The 22621-nt window shown below is 41.1% G+C and overlaps 1 protein-coding gene across 2 annotated transcripts in view; it reads left to right on the top strand.

Moving 5' to 3' along the window:
- The window catches only part of LOC122666986 (methionine S-methyltransferase), a 106793-nt gene extending 85620 nt beyond the window's left edge, over nt 1-21173 (top strand). For both annotated transcript variants that reach the window (XM_043863127.1, XM_043863126.1), the window contains one exon: nt 20648-21173. In XM_043863127.1, coding sequence (XP_043719062.1) covers nt 20648-20977 — 330 coding nt within the window. In that variant the 3' untranslated portion in view covers nt 20978-21173. The remainder of the gene's footprint in view (nt 1-20647) is intronic.
- The last annotated feature ends 1448 nt before the right edge of the window (nt 21174-22621 follow it).

The raw sequence follows: 22621 nt of genomic DNA, 5'->3' as shown, positions 1-22621 counted from the left end.
GGACAGTCGATCCATTTTCTTCGTGCGCTCGTCGGAGAAGAGAGGGTTGCCGATGGTCGATCCAACGAGACTGAGACCAGAAGAACACCAATAGTGAAATGGGAGTCCAGGCAGGTTGACCCAGACAGGGATGGATTTGAGGTCGATTTTGCTGAGAGAGGAGCGATGGTCCCATTGCCGGAGGAATATCGGTTTCTTGCCTACCAGCTAAGGATCACCCTCCAAGGCGCGAGATTTGTCGGAGTCGTCGGAGAGCCTGAAGATGAAGATGCCGCTGGAGAGAAGGTAGGTGAAGACAGCTCCTGCCGAGCGCCATTGTTTTTGAAGAGAGGATTTGACAATGTGGAAGGGTGGACGAGCGCCAAGAAAGTGACCCACGAGGCAGCAGTGCCACTTGGAGAGCTCATCATCGAGCAGGCCCTTGGGACAGAGGCCTACCCTGGAGTCATCGACGATGGTGGGAGATACAAAATACAGGGAGTGTCGGTCAGATGTGACTGAGGGATTGCCGGAAAGGAGGGAGCTCCAAGTGATGGGAGGAGGTGAAGGGGAGGTTGAAGCAGGGTTGGGGGGAGGCGGAGGAGAGTTTGAAGCAGGTTTTGAGGGTGAAACGGGGAGAGGAGCAGAGGGGGGGGGGGGGCAGAAATGATGGGTGGTTTTTGGATGGAGAGTGCAGGGTTGAGGGGAGGGGAGGGGAGGGTGGAGAAGCGGTTGAGGCAGCAGGGCAGGCAGCTAGCAGGGCTGCCGGAGGGGACTGGAGCATAGCCGGAAGAGACCAAGGAACATTGGGGGCATTCCAATGGTTGGATCAGTAGATATGGACCAATCATAGTTGAATTAGTAGAAGGGTATAAGAGTAATTCCACACAGCAAAATAGAGATCAGAAATCAGAAATAAGTTGAGCAATCGATTCTGACAACAGAGTATAAGTCTCAGCAAGAACAGATCAGTAAAAGTATCAAATCGATTTAGTCAACAAACTGCAGAAATTTAAGAGTCTGAAATAAAGGGCAGGATTGGAATTTCAGTACAACTCCAGGTCAGCAGGTCTGATCTGCTTGAAATTCTGGTTGAATCCTTCTATTGCAGAGATGAACAGATCTGCAATAATCAGAATTCATGCAAAAAAAAAAAAAAAAGTACTTCCATATGAAGCCAGAATCAGATTAGGAGTTGCAGAAACGAAATCCCGAAATTACTTACTTGAATCGATGGAGAAGATGATGGAAGGAAGAACAAATAGAAATTAAACACCCGGACTTCACACCGCAAGGTGGTTCGACAGGATCAAACACCCACCTAAACCTTGTTCACACACAAGGGGTTCCTTGATCAAACACAAGGGATCTTCAATGGAGAAGAGAGCAGCAAAAGCAGCAACTTTATTTATCAAATTCTTGTCCAATGCAAGCCCTCCTTGCAACCTTATATAAAATACTCAAAAATAGACTCAAATACTAAAAAGGAAAGGCATAACCCAATCCTTAAGTAAGTAGGAAACCTTAATTGACTAGGAAAGTGAAATACTAAAGGAAACAGATTCAAAACATGACTGGACTTATAGAATCCTAATCCGGCCCTACTAAATTGAACCACATAGAACCAATTCAATTGAACTAATCCAAACAACTTAAAAATAAACGAAGTATAAGAAACTAAGTCCGGATAAATGCAATCTCGTATGCAGCCTTAATACTCATAGTTTAGACTCATTAAAGTGGCCTATTCCATTGAAAACCCTTGGGATCAAAGGCCCAACATGTATAGAAACCAACCCAAGACTTATTTCAAAAAATAAGCCCTCTTTTGCTGATTTATCTGCAACACTCAGGCTTAAAATTTAGTTTGTCTTCGGGTTTTTGTTTTCCATTAGTTTTGTTGGAAGTTTCTTGGCAGGAAGTGTTTTATCAGTATCAGAAGGAAAACGAGTATTGGTCAATCTACATCTGTGCCCATGGCTACATTCTCTACAAGAATGAAAGCTGTCCAACGTTGGGACTTCATTGGGTCTTGGATCAATTTTTAATACCCTGTCCACCACCTACCCCTCTGCTTCCCCCTTTCCACTCCTTGACATAGAGCTTGTAGGTTCTTCACAATGGTGGGATCCCACCCTGCTTCCCAAATTTTAATTTGTATTTTCTAGATGAGATTTTCGAGTGTTGAATCCTTCCCAAAAGAGGAAAGTGTGTGTCTACTCATGATTTTCTAAAGATGAAACCATCTTAACTTATGTTACATAAACCAGCTAGCAGGTATGACACATCTATACATGGTTCTGCTACTTTTTAATAACTTTTGGTTGGGACTCATGGCAATTATTTGTCTAGTCAATCTTTCATTTGATTTATGTTGTAACTTAGTTATTTTGGGTATCATTTGGAGCAGGTTCTGTATGTGTATCTATGTGTGTGTGCTCACATTTTTGTATCTTAATTTTTAATTAGGAGTCTCTTGAGTTAATTTCTTGATGGTTAAGGTTTTTCTAGAGTTTTTTTTGGGTGAATAATATATTCATTACCAAAAGGAAAAGAAACAAGGGGCCCCCCGAGGGGTCTGGGGAAAGAAAAGAAAACTACTTACAAGAGAGAACCCATATGAGGGGGGGGGGAGAGAGAAGGGAAGAGGGGAGGCCCTAGGATACAACAATATGCCTGCCTTGGGGAGGGAACACAACTAGGAGAGGTCCTAGGAACTTTACTGACGACATAAAAAAAGATGGAATCCCAAATCTGACGAAGAGGTCTTGAGTTGGAGGTCCATCTTCTTATATTGCACTCCATCAAATCGAAGAGATAGAAGCACCAAAAGCAAGTTTCCCAATTAAATCACATATATTTTTTTTTGGATGAATAATATATTAGTTCCTGCAAAAGACATATCCACCCATATCCACTCTTTGTTGAAAGGAAAAATTCTTCGTCTTCTAGGCCAGAATGGTCTAAAACTCTTGCCCAAACTGACGAAGGGAATGGGCAATCGAAGAATAGGTGATTGATGTCTTCCGGGGCGTTCTAATAAAGGCAGCAAGTAGGATCAACAATGATGTGCCGGAGGAGGAGGAAAGATTGAGTAGGAAGACAGTTGGAGTGAGCTCTCCAAGCACAAAAGCTGTGCTGAGGGGTGTGGCCTTTAACCAAAGGATCTTTCTCCAAGGTGAACTTGTCCCCCTTGATCTGGTGAGGTCCCAGGCAGATTTAGCACTAAATATTCCAGAAGAAGATGGAGTCCAATTGACAATGTCTCCTGCTCCTGACGGCCTTCTAGAGATGGAGGGGAGAGCATTCCACATATCTGATAGGAGAGGAAAGGGAAGGGGGATCCAACCATTCTGGTCAATGATGTCCGAAACTAAAGAGTGCTTGTGAAGACCCAATCTGTGAATATCTCTGTAGCCAATAAAAGGAAGGAGGATTTCCAACGGATGCCAGTGGTCTATCCAAACTTTAGTGGAAGCCCCATTATATATTGTTAAGAAATAGAATGGTTTAATGCTTAAGTGTATCAATATGATTCCCTAAGCCCTTTATTTATACTAATAAAAGAGAATTACATAGACACTTATGCCCCTATATAGCCGACATAAGTATAAACAAAGGAAAGAGAATAAATAACATAAGAAGAAAAACAAAAAAGAGGAAAGGACCAGAATACCCCTACGGTATTCTGGCCTATATCTCTAACACTCCCCCTCAAGTTGGTGCAAAAATGTCACACATGCCCAACTTGGCTAGAAAAGGATAAAACACTTTGCCAGTCAGCCCCTTTGTAAACACGTCAGCCAGTTGATCAGTAGACTTCACATAGGGAACATAGATAAGTCCAGCTTCAAGTTTCTCCTTGATGAAATGTCTGTCCACCTCCACATGTTTAGTACGGTCATGTTGGACAGGATTATGAGCGATGCTTATGGCAGCCTTTTTGTCACAATATAACATCATTGGAAGTTGGACAACAACTCCAATATCTTGCAACAGCCCTTTAAGCCACAACAATTCACAGATACCATGAGCCATCACACGAAATTCAGCCTCAGCACTGGACTTGGCCACCACATTCTGTTTTTTACTACGCCAGGTGACAAGGTTCCCACCAACAAAAGAGCAATATCCAGAGATGGACTTCCTATCACTTGAACCAGCCCAATCCACATCAGTGTATGCTTCAACCTTCAGATGACCATTGGGAGATAAGAGTATCCCTTGTCCTGGAGCAGACTTCAAGTATCGTAAGATGCGAAGGACTACCTCCATATGAGAAGAATAAGGGTCATGCATAAACTAGTTGACCATACTCACTGTCTAGCCGAGTGTGAGATAGGTAGATAAGTTTGCCCACCAACCGCTGATAACGACCTTTGTTAACTGGTGTGCCTTCTTTCTCCTTGAGTCTTGTCGTAGCTTCTATGGGAGTTGCCGAAGGATGACACCCTAGCAGCCCCGTTTCAGATAGTAGATCCAAGACATACTTTCTTTGAGACAGAAATATACCCTTTAAAGAACGAGCAACCTCTATCCCGAGAAAATATTTCAGAGTCCCCAGATCCTTAATTTCAAACTCACGGCCAAGGAATAGCTTCAACCTGTTGATCTCATCACCATCATTACCGGTCACTACAATATCATCAACGTAGACTATGAGGAGAGTAACCTTAGCACCCACACGTTTGATAAACAAGGTATGATCAGCATTGCTTTGCTGGTAGCCCATGGATAACATAGCCTTATTAAATCTACCGAACCAAGCTCTAGGTGACTGTTTCAAGCCATAGAGTGCACGCTTCAGTTAACACACCTTACCCTTAGTAGCAAGACTTGAAAAACCTGGAGGAATGTCCATATATACTTCTTCCTTTAGTTCACCATGGAGGAAGACATTCTTCACATCCAACTGCTGAAGATCCCATCCAAGATTCACTGCACAGGATAGCAATACCTGTGCAGTATTGAGTTTTGCTACCGGTGCGAAAGTCTCCTGGTAGTCAATGCCATATGTCCGAGTGAAGCCTTTAGCAACCAGACGTGCCTTATGCCGATCCACCTGTACCATCGCATACCGCTTGACCCACAAACACCCATTTACAACCCACTGGTCTTTTTCCTGGAGGAAGAACTACAAGATCCCACGTATTGTTTTTGTTCAATGCTCTCATTTCTTCCAACATTGCTGCCTTCCACTTCCCATCTGTAGATGCTTCCTGCCAATTTTTAGGAATGGAAACAGAAGAAAGGGAGGAAACAAAGGTACGAAAAAAGGGAGAAAGACAACTATAAGACACAAAATGGGAAATAGGATGTAAAGTGCAGGTCCTGGTACCTTTGCAATGAGCAATGGGTAGATCAGAAGAGGAGGGCTCACCAGGAGGAGGATCTGGATCCTGAGGCGGCAACTGGATGGGTATCGGTGTTGCAGTGGACTGATTCTGCCCTCTGTTAGAACATCTCCGGTTATAAGTGAGAATGGTGGAATTGTCAATGGTCCTCTGTACTGGAGTCAGCTCCCCCTGAATAGGAACATTACCACCATCTATTTCCATGATCTCCCCCTGTATTGGATTCCCCTCAGGTGAAGGGACAGCAGCCTCGAGAGGCTGGACAGCAGCCGGGGAGTGTTGGTTGGTGGCTATAGGTGATGGGGGGAGGGGAAACCCAAGAGTATGAACCACATCTTCATTAGAACGCTCCCCCCTGAAGAGGTGGGGAGGAATAATAGGAAAGGGTTTCATGGAAAACCACATCCATACTCACCATAGTACGGCGGGTAGGAGGGTGGTAACACTTGTATCCTTTCTGGGTTGGAGAATAACCCAAAAAAATACACCGTAACCCACGGGGTTCAAGTTTGCCAGGGAATCAGTATCCCTAGCATAACAGACACAGCCAAAGACTTTGGGAGGTATCACAAAGGAGGAATCACCAAGTAAAATGTCAGATGGGCTACGGGAATCCAGAACCCGTGAAGGTGACCTATTAATAAGGTAAGCTGCAGTGAGAACCGCATCACCCCAATATTGGGATGGAACATGTCGAGCAAACATTAATACTCTTGCCACTTCTAATAAGTGGCGATTCTTTCTTTTGGCCACATCGTTTTGGGCCGGGGTATCAACACAACTAGTCTGATGTAGAATCCCATGATCAGCAAGGTACTTTTGAAATTGGGATTCCTTATATTCAGTGCCATTATCACTCCGTAAAACCTTAAGAGTGGCCTGGAATTGGGTCTGGATCATTTTATGAAAATGTTGAAAACAAGAAAAAACTTGATTTTTAGACTGAAGAAGATAAATCCAAGTATTTCGAGAATGACAATCAATAAATGAGACAAACCAATGATGGCCAGAGATAGAGGTCTTACGACTAGGTCCCCAAACATTCAAATGCACCAAATGAAAACAAGAAGAACTCCTTTTATTAGATAAAGAAAAAGTTGCACGTGTCTGTTTGGCCAGAACACAAGCCTCACAAAAAAAGTTATCCTTATTACATTTGGTGACCAAAGATGGATATAAATGCGCTAAAATTCCTAATGGAGGGTGACCTAATCTAGAGTGCCATTGGTAAAGTTCAGAAGAGACCAAGGAGTTCTGATGTAGTGGAGAAGGTAGCGGTGAAGGAAGATGACCATCATCAAGCAGATACAGCCCACTGTGAACTTTACCCAATCCAATCGTCTTCTCAGACGCCAGATCCTGAAAAACACAATGTGAAGGATAAAAGGTTACCTTGCAATTAAGATCACGAGTAATACTACTAATGGAAAGGAGGTTAGTAGTAAAATTAGGTATATGTAAAACAGAAGACAAATGGAGGTTGGAAGTACAGTTGATGATTCCTTTTCCAGAGATGTAAGAAAGGGAACCATCAGCCACCTTGACCTTGTCTTTCCCAGAAGCGGGAGAATATCTATAAAATAAGCTAGAAGTACCAGTCATGTGATCTGTAGCCCCGAAATCAATGATCCAAGGATGTGAAGCTACAGAAGCACAATGACCACCAAAAGGGATACCTGACTGGGCAGAATATGAACCTGAAGGAGCTGAGGAATTGGCAGTGGCAACGGAAGTAGTAGAGGCAGCAGCAACGGAAGACCTTAGTATACGCAGGAAAGCCTGTAAATCGTTCTAGGATAGACCAATATCTGTAGCCGGGGCTGTATCAACAGATTCAGAGTGATTTGCCTTGCTTTTAGGCTTTTTCTTGGCAGCCCGCTTGGCTTCAAAGTCAGCCGGTTTCCCATGAAGCTTCCAGCACCTGTCCTTGGTATGATAAGGCTTATGACAGTGGTCACAGGTAATAGGGCTTGAAGTAGAACTACCAACAGATAAAGTACCAATAGGGGCAGCAGTCTGGAGACCTGATCTGTCCGAGACAGGAGTATGTAACATAGCAGCCCTACGGTTTTCTTCTGAAGAGACCAGGGCATAGGATTGTTCAAGTGTGGGAAAAGGAGAATGGCCCAACACTTGGACATGAATCTGGTCATATTCAACATTCAACCCGGCCAAAAAGTCATACACCCTAATCTTGTCGACATGCTTCTTATAGGCAGCGATGTTGGTAGCTGGATCAGGGTGATAATCTGAAAAATGGTCCAATTGCTGCCAGAGGCTGCGGAGAGTGGCATAATATTTAGACACAGTTAAGTCCCCTTGAGTAGTATGCAGGACCTTTTTGCGAAGCTCATACACCTGAGCATCATTACCAAGCTGCCCATATGTCTCTTTACATGCTACCCAAATCTGAGAAGCTGTATCAAGTAGAAGAAATCCCTGGGCAAGATCTGAATTCATAGAACAAAATATGACATAAGAAGACCATTGTTGGCTAGCCATCGAGTCTTGGCAGTACCAGGGGCAGTCGGCATAGGGATAGTCCCATCAATATAACCAGTGATGCCACGTCCAGCAATAGCAAAAGAGGCTGATCGAGACCATAGCAGATAATTGCTGCCGTCTAACTTGATAGGGTTAGGGTGGAGATCACGAAAATCAGATTTGTCATGGCTAACCTGATCAGATGTAGCTGTCGAAATATCAGTGGAGTCACCCATAGTGAAGAGAAGATCTGTCCAGCAGAGAAACCAAGTGCCGAAAGGATATCCGAATGGCCCTTGGTGATGGGAAATACACCTCCCAACAAACCAGCAGCAAAATAGGAGCCCTCCCCAATATCGAGTGTGATAGGGTTATGGAAGAAAACCCAAAAACAGAGATCGATGGGGTAGGGAAATCCAAAAAAAATTGTTGAAGAAGGCTTATCCACGCTGCCCAATATACTGTAGAGAATGTCCTTGAAGAATAAAAATATCCAAAAGAAGCAGGAGCCGCAAGCAGTCCAATCCCAAAAACCGAGAATATTCAGGGTTTTTTTTTGAAGAAAAAAAAAAAAAAACCTGAAAGAAGGGCTCGATTGGGAGATATGGTCTTCAGTTCCTGTTGTAGTCTCGATAGTAGCAGTCCAATGTCGCAAGAGGGTCTCCAATAGAAGGAGAAGCAGTCCCAATAAATCGAGGACTGAACTTCCAAAAAAAAACAGGAAACTCCAATTAGTGCAATAGGGAAACAGCAGCCATCGAGAGAAAAGGTTTAGGTCATGAAAAAAAAGGAATAAAAGAGGTGGGAAGGGGCAGCAACTAGATCATGTGATCACCTCTGCAGTGCTGCCCTTAGAGAAGGAGAAGAAGCAAGGAGAAGGGGGAGAAAATAAAATCGAGAGAGAAGGGAAAGGGAAGAGAACACGATGGGAGGGTGGGGTTTTTGAAAAAAATCAGAAGTATCGTTGCTCTGATGCCATGTTAAGAAATAGAATGGTTTAATGCTTAAGTGTATCAATATGATTCCCTAAGCCCTTTATTTATACTAATAAAAGAGAATTACATAGACACTTATGCCCCTATATAGCCGACATAAGTATAAACAAAGGAAAGAGAATAAATAACATAAGAAGAAAAACAAAAAAGAGGAAAGGACCAGAATACCCCTACGGTATTCTGGCCTATATCTCTAACATATATCTTGCATAAAATAGCCTCCAATCCATGGCTAAAGGCCTGAGATCATAGTTGTCACGGTGTCACGGCGATCCAAGTCGGTGAAGGGGTGTCACGTCGATATATCGACATGGCGAGCATGTCGACCATGTTTTATTTTTTATTTTCTCTATTTTTAATGTCATTTAGTATGCTATAATATATGTCCTATAACATAAAAAATCAACATGAAAGTGTACTACACTACTACTAATATACTATGGTTTAATTCATGAAAGTGTAATATCCATTAGTGTATATGAAAGTATGAAAATATGGTTTAGCCTATCAAATAATTGAAAGCAATAGTAAAAATCAAATGATAGGCTAAGTGGCTAACCTGTTTACTGAAGCTTGATAGCAATAGTCTTTTTTCAGTGTGTGTGATTTGGAGCAAAGCAACCTGAACAAAGTAATAGGTATATATTAATATATATGAATTTGATGAAAGAGGAGAGGAAATTATGTATTCAAAAGCAAAAAAATAATTTAAGATAGATAACTGAATGTAGTAATCAAAGATCAAAATTTAAAGTCAAGTAATCAACCAAAATACCAAATATAGATAATCTTAAGTCCTTAACTAATCTTCAAACTTCAAAGTTTAAACAATCCACAATATCCAAAAGGTCCAAAACTAATTAATTATCATATTCATCTAAAAGATCTGCATTTGGCAGATTTTCTTGTCGTGGCTCTTCGACACCATCATAGTCATCTACGACATTCTCGTCGTCATTCACATCATCTTCCTCTTCTTCCTCGTCTTCATCTGGTTCAGAGTCATCCTGAACATTAGCCATCCTTGAGCTACCTCTCCCTCTACCATGTCCACGGCGTGAATATGTCACATTGACTCTAGAGGTTGATGCTTGAGTTCTCCTTGGTCGGATGGGGGCTTCAATCGATGCCCCCGTTGCTCTACCAACATCGTCCCACGTGAGATCATCATTGGGATGGACTAAATCTTCCACTGGCTGAGTAACCATCCACTCACTAGACCAATCTAGCTCATCAAGAATTAGTGGATCATATTTTTTGTTTTTGCCTTCCAGCTCACGTCTTTGTTGAAACCTTTCTTGGAGGCGGCTATTGTATTGAACATAGACTAGATCATTCAAACGAGAATGTTCCAGTCTATTCCTCTTCTTGTTATGAATCTGAATTCATAAACAAGAGAGAACAAAAAAGTCATTTTTCAATAAAAGACATAACAAAAGTGAAAAAAAAAAGTCTAAAAAATAAATTAAATGTAAATGTAATCATGTAAGTTAATACTTACAAACTCATATGTGCTCCAGTTGCGCTCGCAACTAGAAGAAGAGCAACAGAGGCCTAATATGCGTCGTGCAAGCTTTGAAAGCTCATAAGCACGACCTCCATTTGTACTCCACCAAGTAACTATAAAAATATAATAAAAAAACTGAATTAATAGTAATACATCATAGACATAGTAGCATACAAAGTAGGTACAAACTAAAAATACTAAGTTACTTACTAGGATTTATGGTTGTCCGTTGTCTAATCGCCATATCCCTCCCAAAAGAACCCTTTGAAAATCTATAATCATCAATTTGCAAAGTTATCTTGTCTTGTATAGCAGGGTCATCCACTAGTCTGGTCATGACATCAATCAATGAGATGTGTAGATTGGCAATCAGTTCGCCATCTTCACTTTCCTTGAACATGAAAAATTTTCCGGGATTAAGAAATAGTGCGGCTCCATATAATGGACGCTCCATCTGACACTCCCAACGCCTGTCAATGATATTTATAATTTTCTTCCACAGCCGTTCTTTATGTGCTAAATGTTCACGGATTTTCTTTTTTGCCTCTTCCATAGCAACATAAACCTCAGCCATAGCAGGCCTCTCATCACCATCAACAATCCTCAAAACAACAATAAGTGGCTTCGATGCTCTAATAAAATCTTCCACAGTGTTCCAAAATGGTACAGCAAACACCGTTTCTTCCACTTTCTTTCCAGCCTCTGTCTTTGACAAAATGGAACCCTTCCACTCATCAGAAATAAACAAATGCTTCAATGCATCCTTATGCTTAACCAAACTTTGACATGTCAAATAAGCAGTTGCAAATCTAGTAACTGCAGCTCTCACAAGATCCTTTTGTCCAGTTCTTTTCCTCATTGCATCAAGAAGACGTGTGTGCCTGCAGATGAAGGTGGTTATTTTTTTTGCCTTACCTATCAGATTCTTAAAGTCTTTCAGACCACCTATATCCTCCAACATCAGGTCTAAACAATGGGCTGCACAAGGAGTCCAGTATAGCTTTCTTCTCTTTTCCATAAGCATTTTACCAGCCAACTTATAGTTTGAAGCATTGTCAGTCACAACTTGAATGACATAATCCTCACCAATCTCATCAATTTTGCTATCAAGCAATTCAAATAGCATTTGTGCACTTTGAACCATACCAGATGCATCAACAGATCCCATGAAATAAGTCCCCTCGGACGATTAACGAGAAAATTAATTAAGTGCCTTCCCGTTTATCCGTCCATCCATCAAACATAAGAGTGCACCCATACTGCTTCCAATACTCTTCATATTTTTTCTTCATCTCTGCAGTTTCATTCACAACATTTCTTAACAATGGCACTCTCACTTGATGATATGAAGGTGGAATATATCCAGAACCATATTGTGCAATAGACTCGCACATCACCTCAAAGGTCCTTGCCTTAATAGCATTGAATGGGATACCTTGCTGATACATCCACTTGGCAATGTGATAATCAACTCTGGCTTTTTGTTCTGGTGTCCTAAAACGGTTCTCTATAGTAGCCTGAGTAGAACTACTATTATGCCTCTCATTGACTACTTGCTCAGGAGTCCGTCTAACATGAGCATCCATGGGACCCCTTACTTGAGGCTGAGTAACCTTTCTTTTCTTAGCAATTGTCCCAGAGCTAGGAGCCACCCTAGCAGCTGTAGGAGTCTGGGATTGTCCTTCTAGTGTATCTTCTTATTGTATTTGCCCTCCAACTTCTACAGCATCATCATCATCCAATACTTCTGTAATTTGTTTCTTCTTTTTTTTATTTAGAGCTTCCCTCATCACTTGAGAAATAGAATCACTCGTCTTGGTACACTTAATAACGTCTCCATATCCACCCACCAAATGTTGCTTCAATCTTTTAATTCCACAACTCATTTCTTTGCCACAAAGGGTGCATTTAACAACATTCTTGTTTGTTAGATCTGGCCAATACCCATACTTCCACCCAGGGTCATTTGATTTGGCCTTTCTTGCTGGGTCTTTGCTTGGATCATATCCTGGAGTAGCTCCAGTACTTACAATATTTTCACCCCCACTACTAATTGGTGTAGAACCATCCATTAGTTGAGTGAAAGACACTAGTAGACTACAAAGGTAACACACAAAAAAAAAAACACAATTAAACTGGTTTTTAGCATATTAACATTAAGCTGAACTAGGATGGAAAACAGTCAAAACACAAAATCCAAGTACTGGTTTTTAGCAGATTAACATTAATGGATGGAGGGGGAAAAAAAAACTGAAATTATGGAGTTGAATATGTGCTTGCTGCTGTTGTGTGTGTGACACTGTGAGTCTGTGACTGAGACTATGAGTGAAATCAGTGAATAGTGATGGACTACTGGCTGTAATAACTATTAAATCCCTCCCCCCCTTGTCTCTCGACTCTCTCCCTGTCTCTGTGTGTGTAAGTGTAACTGTGTATGTGTGGGCCTGTGGCTGTGGGCCTGTGGCTGTGTGCCTGTGTGCAAGGTAAGAAGAAGAAAAAATAAAAAACAAACACCTTCTCTGTGACTGTGCAACCCTGCTACTGCAAGGCAAGAAAAAGGAAAAAAAAAAACAAAAAACAGAGATAGTTCGGCTGTAATAAATCCCTCCCCCCTTCTGTCTCTCGACTCTCTCCCTGTCTCTGTGTGACACTGTGTGTATGTGCGCACTGTGCAGGGCAAGAAGAAGAAAAAAAAAATGCAAGGCAAGAAGTCCCAAGGTCTGCAACTGTAAGCAAGCTAGTTGCAAGGCAAGAAGAAGAAAAAAGAAAAAAAAAAAAAAAAAACCGAGAGGACAATGGTTACAGCACTGACTGGAATAAATCCCTCCCCCCTCTCTCTCGACTATGTCCCTGTCTCTGTGACTGTACAAGCAAAGAAGAAAAAAGAAAAAAAAAAAAAAAACCGAGAGGGCTATGGTTACAGCACTGACTGGAATAAATCCCTCCCCCCTCTGTCTCTCGACTATGTCCCTGTCTCTGTGACTGTACAAGCAAAGAAGAAAAAAGAAAAAAGAAAATAAAAACCGAGAGGAGTCGAGGACTACTAACTGAAATAAATCCCCCCCCCTCTGTCTCTCGACTCTCTCCCTGTCACTGTGTGTGTAAATGTGGCTGTGCAAGGCAAGAGAAAAAATAAAAATAAAAACGATACTACTGGTTGTAATCACTACCGGAGGCTGGGAGGAGAAGAACTGAAGAAGAAGAAGAGGTCTGCCTGGGAGGAGGAAGCAAGGCAAGAGAAAAAAAAAAAAAAAAAAAACGATACTACTGGCTGTAATCACTACCGGAGGCTGGGAGGAGAAGAAGTTAAGAAGAAGAAGACGAGGTCTGCCTGGGAGGAGGAAGAAGATCCAAATTAAAAAAAAAAATAAAAATTTACTTACTTGGAGAGTTGGAGTCCTAGAGATTGCCGGAGAACTGGAGAAGTTCGAAGGCTGCCGAGACTCGAGAGTTGCAGGAAGCGAGGAAGTTACCGTTGCCGGAGTCACGATCCCTCTCCTCTCGATTTTCCTTTTGCGATTTCTATTTCCCCCATTAGGGTATAACCGTATAAGTTATTATCTTTAATATTTTTAAGTTTTATGATAATGTGTATTGCAGGTGTAACTTTTCAAGTTACACCTCCAATACACATTAACGAAAAAGCATCTAAGTTATTAAATCATTTTTAAAAAATATATATATATAAACCTGACTTTTATACATTAAATGTTCAAATATCGGTCGACATACCCATATATCGTGGTATGGCGTCCATGGCGACGCCATGGAAGCCATATCGCTCGATAGCTATACATATACCATGGCGGATCTCGATATGCCCTTTCCCCCAGCGCCAGGACGCCATGGCGGCGCCATGACAACTATGCCTGAGATATAGGATTTTTCTCCAAACCCAAGAAGCATCAGAGGTTGTGGGGACCGACCATATGGAGCCATTTCTATGCAGCCCTGCATATATCCAATCGACCCATGTGCTTTTCCTCTTGACAGCAATTTTCCATATCAATTTCAGGATACCAGCTGAATTTACCTCTTTAATTCTTCCCAAACCAAGGCCTCCTTCCGATTTGGGGAGGCAAACTGATGCCCAACTCATCGGATGGAGGAAGCGAGACGTTTCTTTACCTTTCCAAAGGAATGAGCACATGAGATTTTCAATATCCTTTATGATTGATTGAGGAAGACCGAAGATTCCAGACCAATAAATATAAGAAGATTGGAGAACCGATCGGATTAACTCAAGACGACCAGTATATGAGAGGAGTTTGCCTTTCCATAATTGAAGTTTCTTGCGCATGAGATTCAAAATAGGAGTGCAATGGTGGGCCGTCAGCCTAGCTGGAATTATAGGCAGACCCAAATACTTAACTGGGAGATGGCCGAATGGGAATGAGGTCCTTGCTTGAAAGAGAACCTTTTCTTCATCAGAGATACCAGCCAAAAAGAGTTGAGATATTTGGGGGTTAATTTTGAGACCGGAGTAAATCCCAAACTGATTCAAACAAGCCATTATAGTCTCAATAGAAAGGATGTTTGCTTTGGAGAATACCATAAGGTCATCTGCGAAAGCTAGGTGAGTGAGCTTGAGCTTCTTACACTTGGGCATTGGAGAAATGTAGAGTTGATCAGTCTTGCATTGAATCTCCCTTGAAAGAACTTCCATAGCTAGGGTAAATATAAGGGGGGATAATGGGCATCCTTGCCTAATGCCCAACAAGGAAGAAAAGAAGCCTGCTAGACTGCCATTTACAAGTACAGAGAACTGAGGGGTGGCGATGCAGTGGTAGATCAAATTGACAAAAGCAGGAGGAAATCACATTTTGTTCAAAACACAGATGATATAGTCCCATCTCAGCGAGTCAAAAGCTTTATGAATGTCTATCTTCATAAGAGCAGCTGAAGAGTGACTTTTCCTATCTAAACCACTGACCAAATCATTGCAAAGCAAAATATTGTCTAAAATGTTTCGGCTGGCAATGAAAGCTGACTGATTAATACTAACAAGGGAATCTACAACCGACGAGATCCTGTTTGAAAGCACCTTAGCAATAAACTTATCTAAAGCATTGCAAAGTGAGATAGGCCTGACATCTGTCATGGAAGAAGCACCTTCTTTCTTTGGAATAAGGCAAAGGAAAGTTTGATTTATACCTTTGATCTGCCCGGGATTAAAGAAAAAGCTTTGTTTGGCCTTGATGAGATCTACCTTAACAACATCCCAGCAGGAACAAAAGAATCCCATATTGAAACCATCTGGACTAGGGGCTTGGGGCTTGATTAGGCTTGTGGGAGAGAACAGCTTGGAGGATGTCAGCTTCAGTTGGGATGGCATGACGAGAGCTGACAAAGTGACTGGGGATGAACTTGTTGATGAGCCCATCAGGGATGGGAGTTGATGGAGAAGAAGATGTGGGGCAAAACAACTCTTTGAAGAATCGAACTGCTTCCGATCGCATGCCCACAACTGATGAGTGAGTGGAACCATCCGGAGCAACTAGCAAAGGGACGGAGTTGAAATTAGTTCTAGCTGTCATAGACATATGGAAATAAGCAGAATTAGTATCACCAAGCTGGAGTCTTTTGACCCTGGCTTTTTGCCTTGCAAAGCTCTCTTCTTGAGCCACCAGGTTTGAGAGGTCATAAACTGTTTTCTTTTCTTCATCAGCCAACTGGACATTAAGGATGTCATCTTGAAGCCTGGTCTGAATATCACCAAGTTTAAGTCTACAGGCAGCAAGAGAATCAGAGATATTTCCAAAAGAGTTTGCATTCCAAGCTTTAAGGGCGCTCTTGACATTGTGGAGCTTCCTGGCAAAGGCAATAAGTAATGTAAGACTAAAACTAGGTCCGATTTAGTCCCAAACAAACCCACAATAACCAATGAACAATCCCAAGTATAGGAGTTTGAACCAACAAAGGTTCAGAATATAGGGTGGTGCTGGAACTCAGGTTTCAGCCAGCAAAAAGGCTAATATCAGGGTCGAGTTCAAGTTTGGACCAGCACAAGTCAATCCCAAAATTTGAGCCAATTCGGATGGCTGGGAACAGTCAAGGAGAAAAATCACCAAAATAGAAAGTAGGGGAGTTAGGTGTAGAAACCAAACCAAGCAGCAACTTGGACCAATACTTGGATCGAGTGGAGGTCCTATGGGGGTGCACCCTTTGTTGTAAATCTTGTACAATCTTGTACCAATATGGGGGTGCACCTTCATTAAGAAGGCTGCCCTGATGAAGGGTAGTCTTAGAAGAATCAATGAAGTTAGGTGGTATGAAATGAAGGGCGTGACCTTCTCTTGAGGAAAGGGAGTCGTGGTTGAACAGGGAGCTCCAGAACACACCATCCGGACTGGAGGGGGCAGGGGGAGGGGAGGAAATGGTTGTGTGAGATGGAAGGGAGGGAGAATGACTGGAGAGAAGGGCTGGGAGCAGGACCAGTGAAGCCAGCCATGGAGGCAGGCCTCAGGGAGAGAGATCGATCTGAGGAGGTTACCGGCAAGGAGGAAGGAGGCCCTTAACTAGCTCTTTGTGTTAGATGTTGGTTACCATCTTGTTGCTAGGAGTGCAAATCAGGCGTGGGCTCAACTTTGAACCAAAATGGGGCAGCTGGGCAGGTTTTTCTAGAGTTAGTAATACTGTTTTGTATATTGTATATAAATAGGGAGGAGTTGACTAATGTAATGCAGAATTTGAATAAAGAGTTACTTTTATTCTTTTCTGGTGCTGATTCTGTACAACTTTTGGTGGTGTTGGCTCCTTCAAACCCTTGTCCATGGTCTGTTCCAATTCTAATTCTTTGATCAAGAGTTGAGGACCTGAGGTTACATCTCTCCAATCATGATTCCATTGTGTTTCTCCAATCTTGATTTCTATTTATTCAACTGACTACTTTCAAAGTTCTCAGAGATATTTAGTGTCTCAAATTCATTCTTGAATCTTGAGTTTATCTCCAGACACTCTTGATCTTCTTTAACTACCTATACCCATTACCCTAGTCTCCCATATCATAAAGCTAGTTTATTTCTATCTGATAGGATCTGTAATGAACCAGGCCAAGTTCCCCGAAGTCTTGTTTTTCTTTATAGACAAGTAGAGAAATTCATTAATAGTAAAAGAAGGTTACATCATCAGGTTGTCAATGTAGGAGTTCATAAAACAGTATTCATACAATCTGATAATAGATCCAAAGAAAAAGTACGTTTTATGAAGAACTAACTCCTAATTCGGCTCTTTCCAATGGGTAGCAAATGAATATTGGATATGCCAATTAGCTATTCTTTAATTGCAGCTAGACCGTTAGTAGACAACCATTATCGGCCCTTAATCTAAAATTTCTACATTTTCTTCCTGCTGAATACTTCAGAAAGAGCTTATAGGTGCGACAGTTCTTGCTATAAGGACCATGTAGCCAATGGATCCAGTTTATATTTCTTGGAATGTCCGGCTCCAATTAAACTGCAAGGAGCTGTAAGAAGTACATATAACAGAAGTAGTACTGGAGAAAATGAACAGTGTTCAGTGGATTCTTCAGCCTTGTAGCAACGTAGCATCTATCAACTAAGCTGAAACCTTTGACTGGTAAATGATCCACCATCAAAACTCTACCAAGAGGTACCATCCAAGCAAAACCTCAACCTTCATTGAGCTGCTGAAACCCTGATGCTGTGAACATAGTCACTTCCCTTTAAGCTTTGAGCTAACAGTCATATTAAGCTTTCTAAGAGGTATCATTTCTTCACACCCTTGTATATCCTCAATATTGAAATCAATTTATAAGCTTCCACCCAATTCTTGCTTATAATTGTTTTAGTTCATTTCCTTTCCGTAATGAGAACTTCACGAAAACTAATACAAAACTCTAGGCCCTAGGATCCTTGTGCATTATGTTTTCCTCAAAACAGAATTCTTTCAGGCCCCAAATGGCTCGTGGCCATAACCAACCTGCATGTGTATAACTCTTACAGCATTGTATTTCCAATCTGCCTTGGGTTCTTGCTAAATCAGTCAACCAATCAAGAAAGTCTTAACCTTGCTGTTAAGTGTTGGTTAATAAGTTCCGTCTTCAGTTCTTGCTATATACCTAACCCTAGTCTCTTAATCCCAAACCTTAGCAAGCCCTCCATCTCTTTTGCTGCTGTGTTTTATTTATTCAGAGGCCTTGCTCCTCTCTTGTACCTCACAAATGTTGGATGCACACATGCATGCCTAGATAGAAAGATGAAGATGGTAAGACAGATGGAAAATATGCTGGGCTTTAAAAGAGTCAAACTGATGTAGATCACAGGTCCATGTGTAGCTGCAGGAACAAGCCCCAAAACCAGCCCAGTGTAGTAGTGGGATTAAACTGCTCTGAGAGGCAGCCTGATCTGATGATGTGGCAGGTTTTTGGTGGTTTGATGGAGCATCTCTATCAAACTTGTGGACAAGTTTTTTTTTTTTTCTTTAAGCACAAGAAAATTGATACAGATAAGTCACCTAAAGGGTTTATTTTATTGAAAATAAGCTCTGGGTTGGGTAACTTGGGTTGTGTAGGTGTTGGGCTTTTGATCCCATAGTCCTAAAACTCGCCGAGATCAAAAAACTCGAGAATCTCAACCTGGTCAAGACGAGTTCTCTTACGAGACCCAAATCTGCATGGTTTTGGTAAACTCAATCGAAATCTCAAAAATCTCAGATATCTCAACCTCCTTAAGAAGAAACTACTCTTGTTTCTTCTCGAACACTATGATGTGGCATTCATATGTCATGCAGACGGAAGACAATTCGCGTCGGTTCCATCAGACCATTAGTGGATAGTTCATATCAATAGACAGTCACAGAGACTCACAATATTGTATTGTTGGGACATGGAAGACTATGGGGTCTATGACATTTGTTGTACTTAGGTGTCTATTTAATATGCATTGTTCACTCATCATTATACTTTGTAGTTTTTACTTTAAGTCTTTAACTATTTCTAAAATAATTATTCAATATTATGTGTCTTCATCCATTATTGCATAATTTACTTGTTTTATTTGGCCATTATGTCTCATAGTACTCAAACAATGTATATAGGCAAATATTACATAAGGAGTCGACGTTTACTGCCAACCAAGGGTGCAAATCCAAAGCACAAAATTGGGTGTTTTTTTTTTTTTGCAATTTGAAGATTTAAATATGTTTGTTAAGCCTAAAACAAGCTTCTCTTAAAGTTTCAGAGCCAACTATGACCATTTTCCCACCGAAACATCAAACCGAAACCCAAAAAAAAAAAAGAAATGCACTGTCTGCCGAGATCTCGAGAATCTCCCATGGGTTTACTTTGTAATTGGTCAATTTAATGAACCTAAAATATGGGTAGAAAGTACGAAAACAGGATTTACTTCATTAGTTTAATTGTAGTCCTGTTTTGAGTCAGTTTCTTTCATTATTTTAGTTTCCTAGTCAGTTTATGTTACCTTATTAGTGTTTGAGTCTGTTTTTGAGTCTTCTATGTAAGTTTATAAGGGGCTATAGCCTTCTACACGAATTTGATTAATGAGATTGAGAAAGAAAAAAAAAACATAGCCTTGTGCTTTGTTCTGTGATAGAATATGGTGAGATACCATTGGGGAGAGACCAAAATACGGTGAGAGGCCGTGGGTGAGAGACCAGGGAGAAGGGTGGGATGCTCGATCCAATCCTATCCTTCTTTTCTATTTTCTATTTTCTTCTTTGTTTCTATTTCAATCAATTTCATTGTGTGATCTGCTACAAGTTCTTCAGTTGTTGCCTAGTATTTTGAAGATCAAATCAGCATTAAACTTTATTCAAGAAGATCCTGCCTGGGGCTAGGTCCTTCATGATCCAGCCTTACATTACAAACCTTCAACATAAATTTAGGTTTTACATTGCAACTTTCTGCTGTCCTCTTACTAAAAGCTTAGAATTTTGTTACTTCCAACCCCCCCCCCCCTCATCTGTATTTTGTCCAAACATTGCAACATTGCAATGTTTAGTACTTTATTTTATGGATATATGATAACAACCAATAGACTCATGGCCATGTATTCTATTCTAAGCCACATTTTGCATCCACATTACGAGTCACTAATTGGGACTATACCTTGGGCTCTACATATAAATTGCATCCATATGGCATCAAGCAATATGGGTTTGGATCCCAAGCTGGGATAAATTCATATACTAATCAGAATTTCTGTTTTCAAAGCATCAGTTTTAAGTTCCCATGTAGGACTCGGCCAAATAATTGAAAAAGACCGAGCCTTTTTAGCATGTTTTCTACTCACTAGTGTTGCTTTATTGTGTCCTTTTATCTGATTATTTTCTGTGGTATCATTGCAAAGGTGCTCCAAAGATGTGGTTGGGATGTGCTTCAATGTTGCGGTGGTGTCTCTATGGTAGCAAAACCAACAGCATATCTAGGTAAAACCTTGAAGCTTAACCAATCGTCCAATGATGGAGGTGCCAACAATATTGCTGATGCTTGTGAATTAGAGCTCAACGACTCTAATTTCAGGGAAGCCATTCTCAGGGCCACTGGTTTATGTATCAACAGTGGTTCATGGACTGGAATCCCCAGTTACTGTCGGTTCACACTTGCATTAGAAGACAATGAATTTGAAAAAGCTTTGGAATGCATAGTCAGATTCAAGAAGGCTGTCCTTGGTGACTGAAAAACACTATTATTATTATGATTTTTTTTGGGTCCAATTTTGACATCATCACAGCTTAGGTATCCAGAAATAAGTAACTTAAAACTGCTGGATTCATCATGGGTGGGATGTTTTTCTTTTGCTATGAAACATGTTGCTTCTTCGGAAGTCTTTTTTATTTTTGTCTGTTAGTAGACTTAAATCTCTGGCATATACTGAGAAGAGATAAAAATATAAAAATGCTTCTGATTGTTGTTTTTGTGATTTTTATAACTTTGACAAATATTGTGGCTTTTGTTGTTTACAGTTGGGAGGTGTGGGAATGGAGTGTTTGCAATAGGTTGAAGCACAATTCCACTTCTTGTTGACATAAATATTAAAAGAGGAATTCAACTGATCACCGATGGACTCATGCTCCTTATCATAGTTATAACATATCTGCTCCTTGGTGAGGGGATGGCCTATCAGAAATATAATTGCCACATAACTAGTTATAAGTATAACATATCTGCTCCGATACCTAGAACCATTGGCTGGGAGTCAGTATGAGAAAGAGAGAGAGAGAGAGAGAGAGAGAGAGAGGGGGGGGGGGACCATTACCCTATGGGGAATATGGTAATTTAGACCTCTTTCTCTCTCTCTCTGAGAATTCAGCACTGACCATCAAGAATTGTAACACATTCACATTTTTTTTTTTTTTTTTTTGGGTCCATCAAAAGGCCTAAACGGCCCAAACAAATTTATTACATATTCACATTTCACTAACAAACATTTCAATGGAAACCTCCTTGTTTAGCGGCAGCGTATGGTCATGAATTGTGATGGAGCATTTCTAGAGACAACAAAATATGCTCTGCAGGCACAGCTGGTTGGTTGGTTGGAATACCCGAAACATCTCAGATACATCCATATATATATATATACATATATATATATATATATCATGCAAACATGATCGCAAATACATAAATTAATTATTATACATCAAAAGCCCGAATCAGTATGCATGCCTTCTTGGAGGAGCTTAATTATGCCATAGCACGCGGAACTCGATCTCTCTCAGCCGATGATGGTTGGACTGGGGAGTACTGAAGAGTGCAGAGTACGTAGTGTTCTCCATTTTTTCTGGATATAAAAGACATCTTGCCCAGCCTTTATATATGCTACGTAGGAACCACCCCCGCCCCCCAAAGGGTAAATATCATCCCCTCCCCTCTAAGTTTCCTTAATATTAATCCAATACCCAAATTTTAAAAAATGATAATGCCCTCCCCCTACTTTTTAAAGATTTTATCAACCGTATCCGTTAAAAAACACCATTATGTGATGATGTAAGCATATCCAATTTTTTTTAAACCCCATATTACCCTTCAACCCAAAACCCCATTTCCTATCCTCTTCCACCACCACCGCCGAACCCCATTTCCATCTTCTAACCCAGCTCCTCCATCCCTCTCTATCTCCCCCTTCGTCTTCTTCTTCCTCCTCTTGCAACCCCTTACTCTTTGTGCAATATTACTATTCTTGACAACACCAGTGCAATTTTCAGTAGAGTGCTTCAACTGCTTTCTATTATTGGTACCTTCGTATGTAGTTGAGCAGCAACAGCTGGGAAAATTAATAGCAGTGAAATATTCGAGAAGGGAATCCATGCTCTATCTTACT

The sequence above is a fragment of the Telopea speciosissima genome, chromosome 7 (genome assembly GCF_018873765.1).
Source record: "Telopea speciosissima isolate NSW1024214 ecotype Mountain lineage chromosome 7, Tspe_v1, whole genome shotgun sequence".
Taxonomy (NCBI): Eukaryota; Viridiplantae; Streptophyta; class Magnoliopsida; order Proteales; family Proteaceae; genus Telopea; species Telopea speciosissima.
The sequence above is the reverse complement of the archived record's forward strand: the minus strand, read 5'-3'. Positions and strand labels throughout refer to the sequence as shown.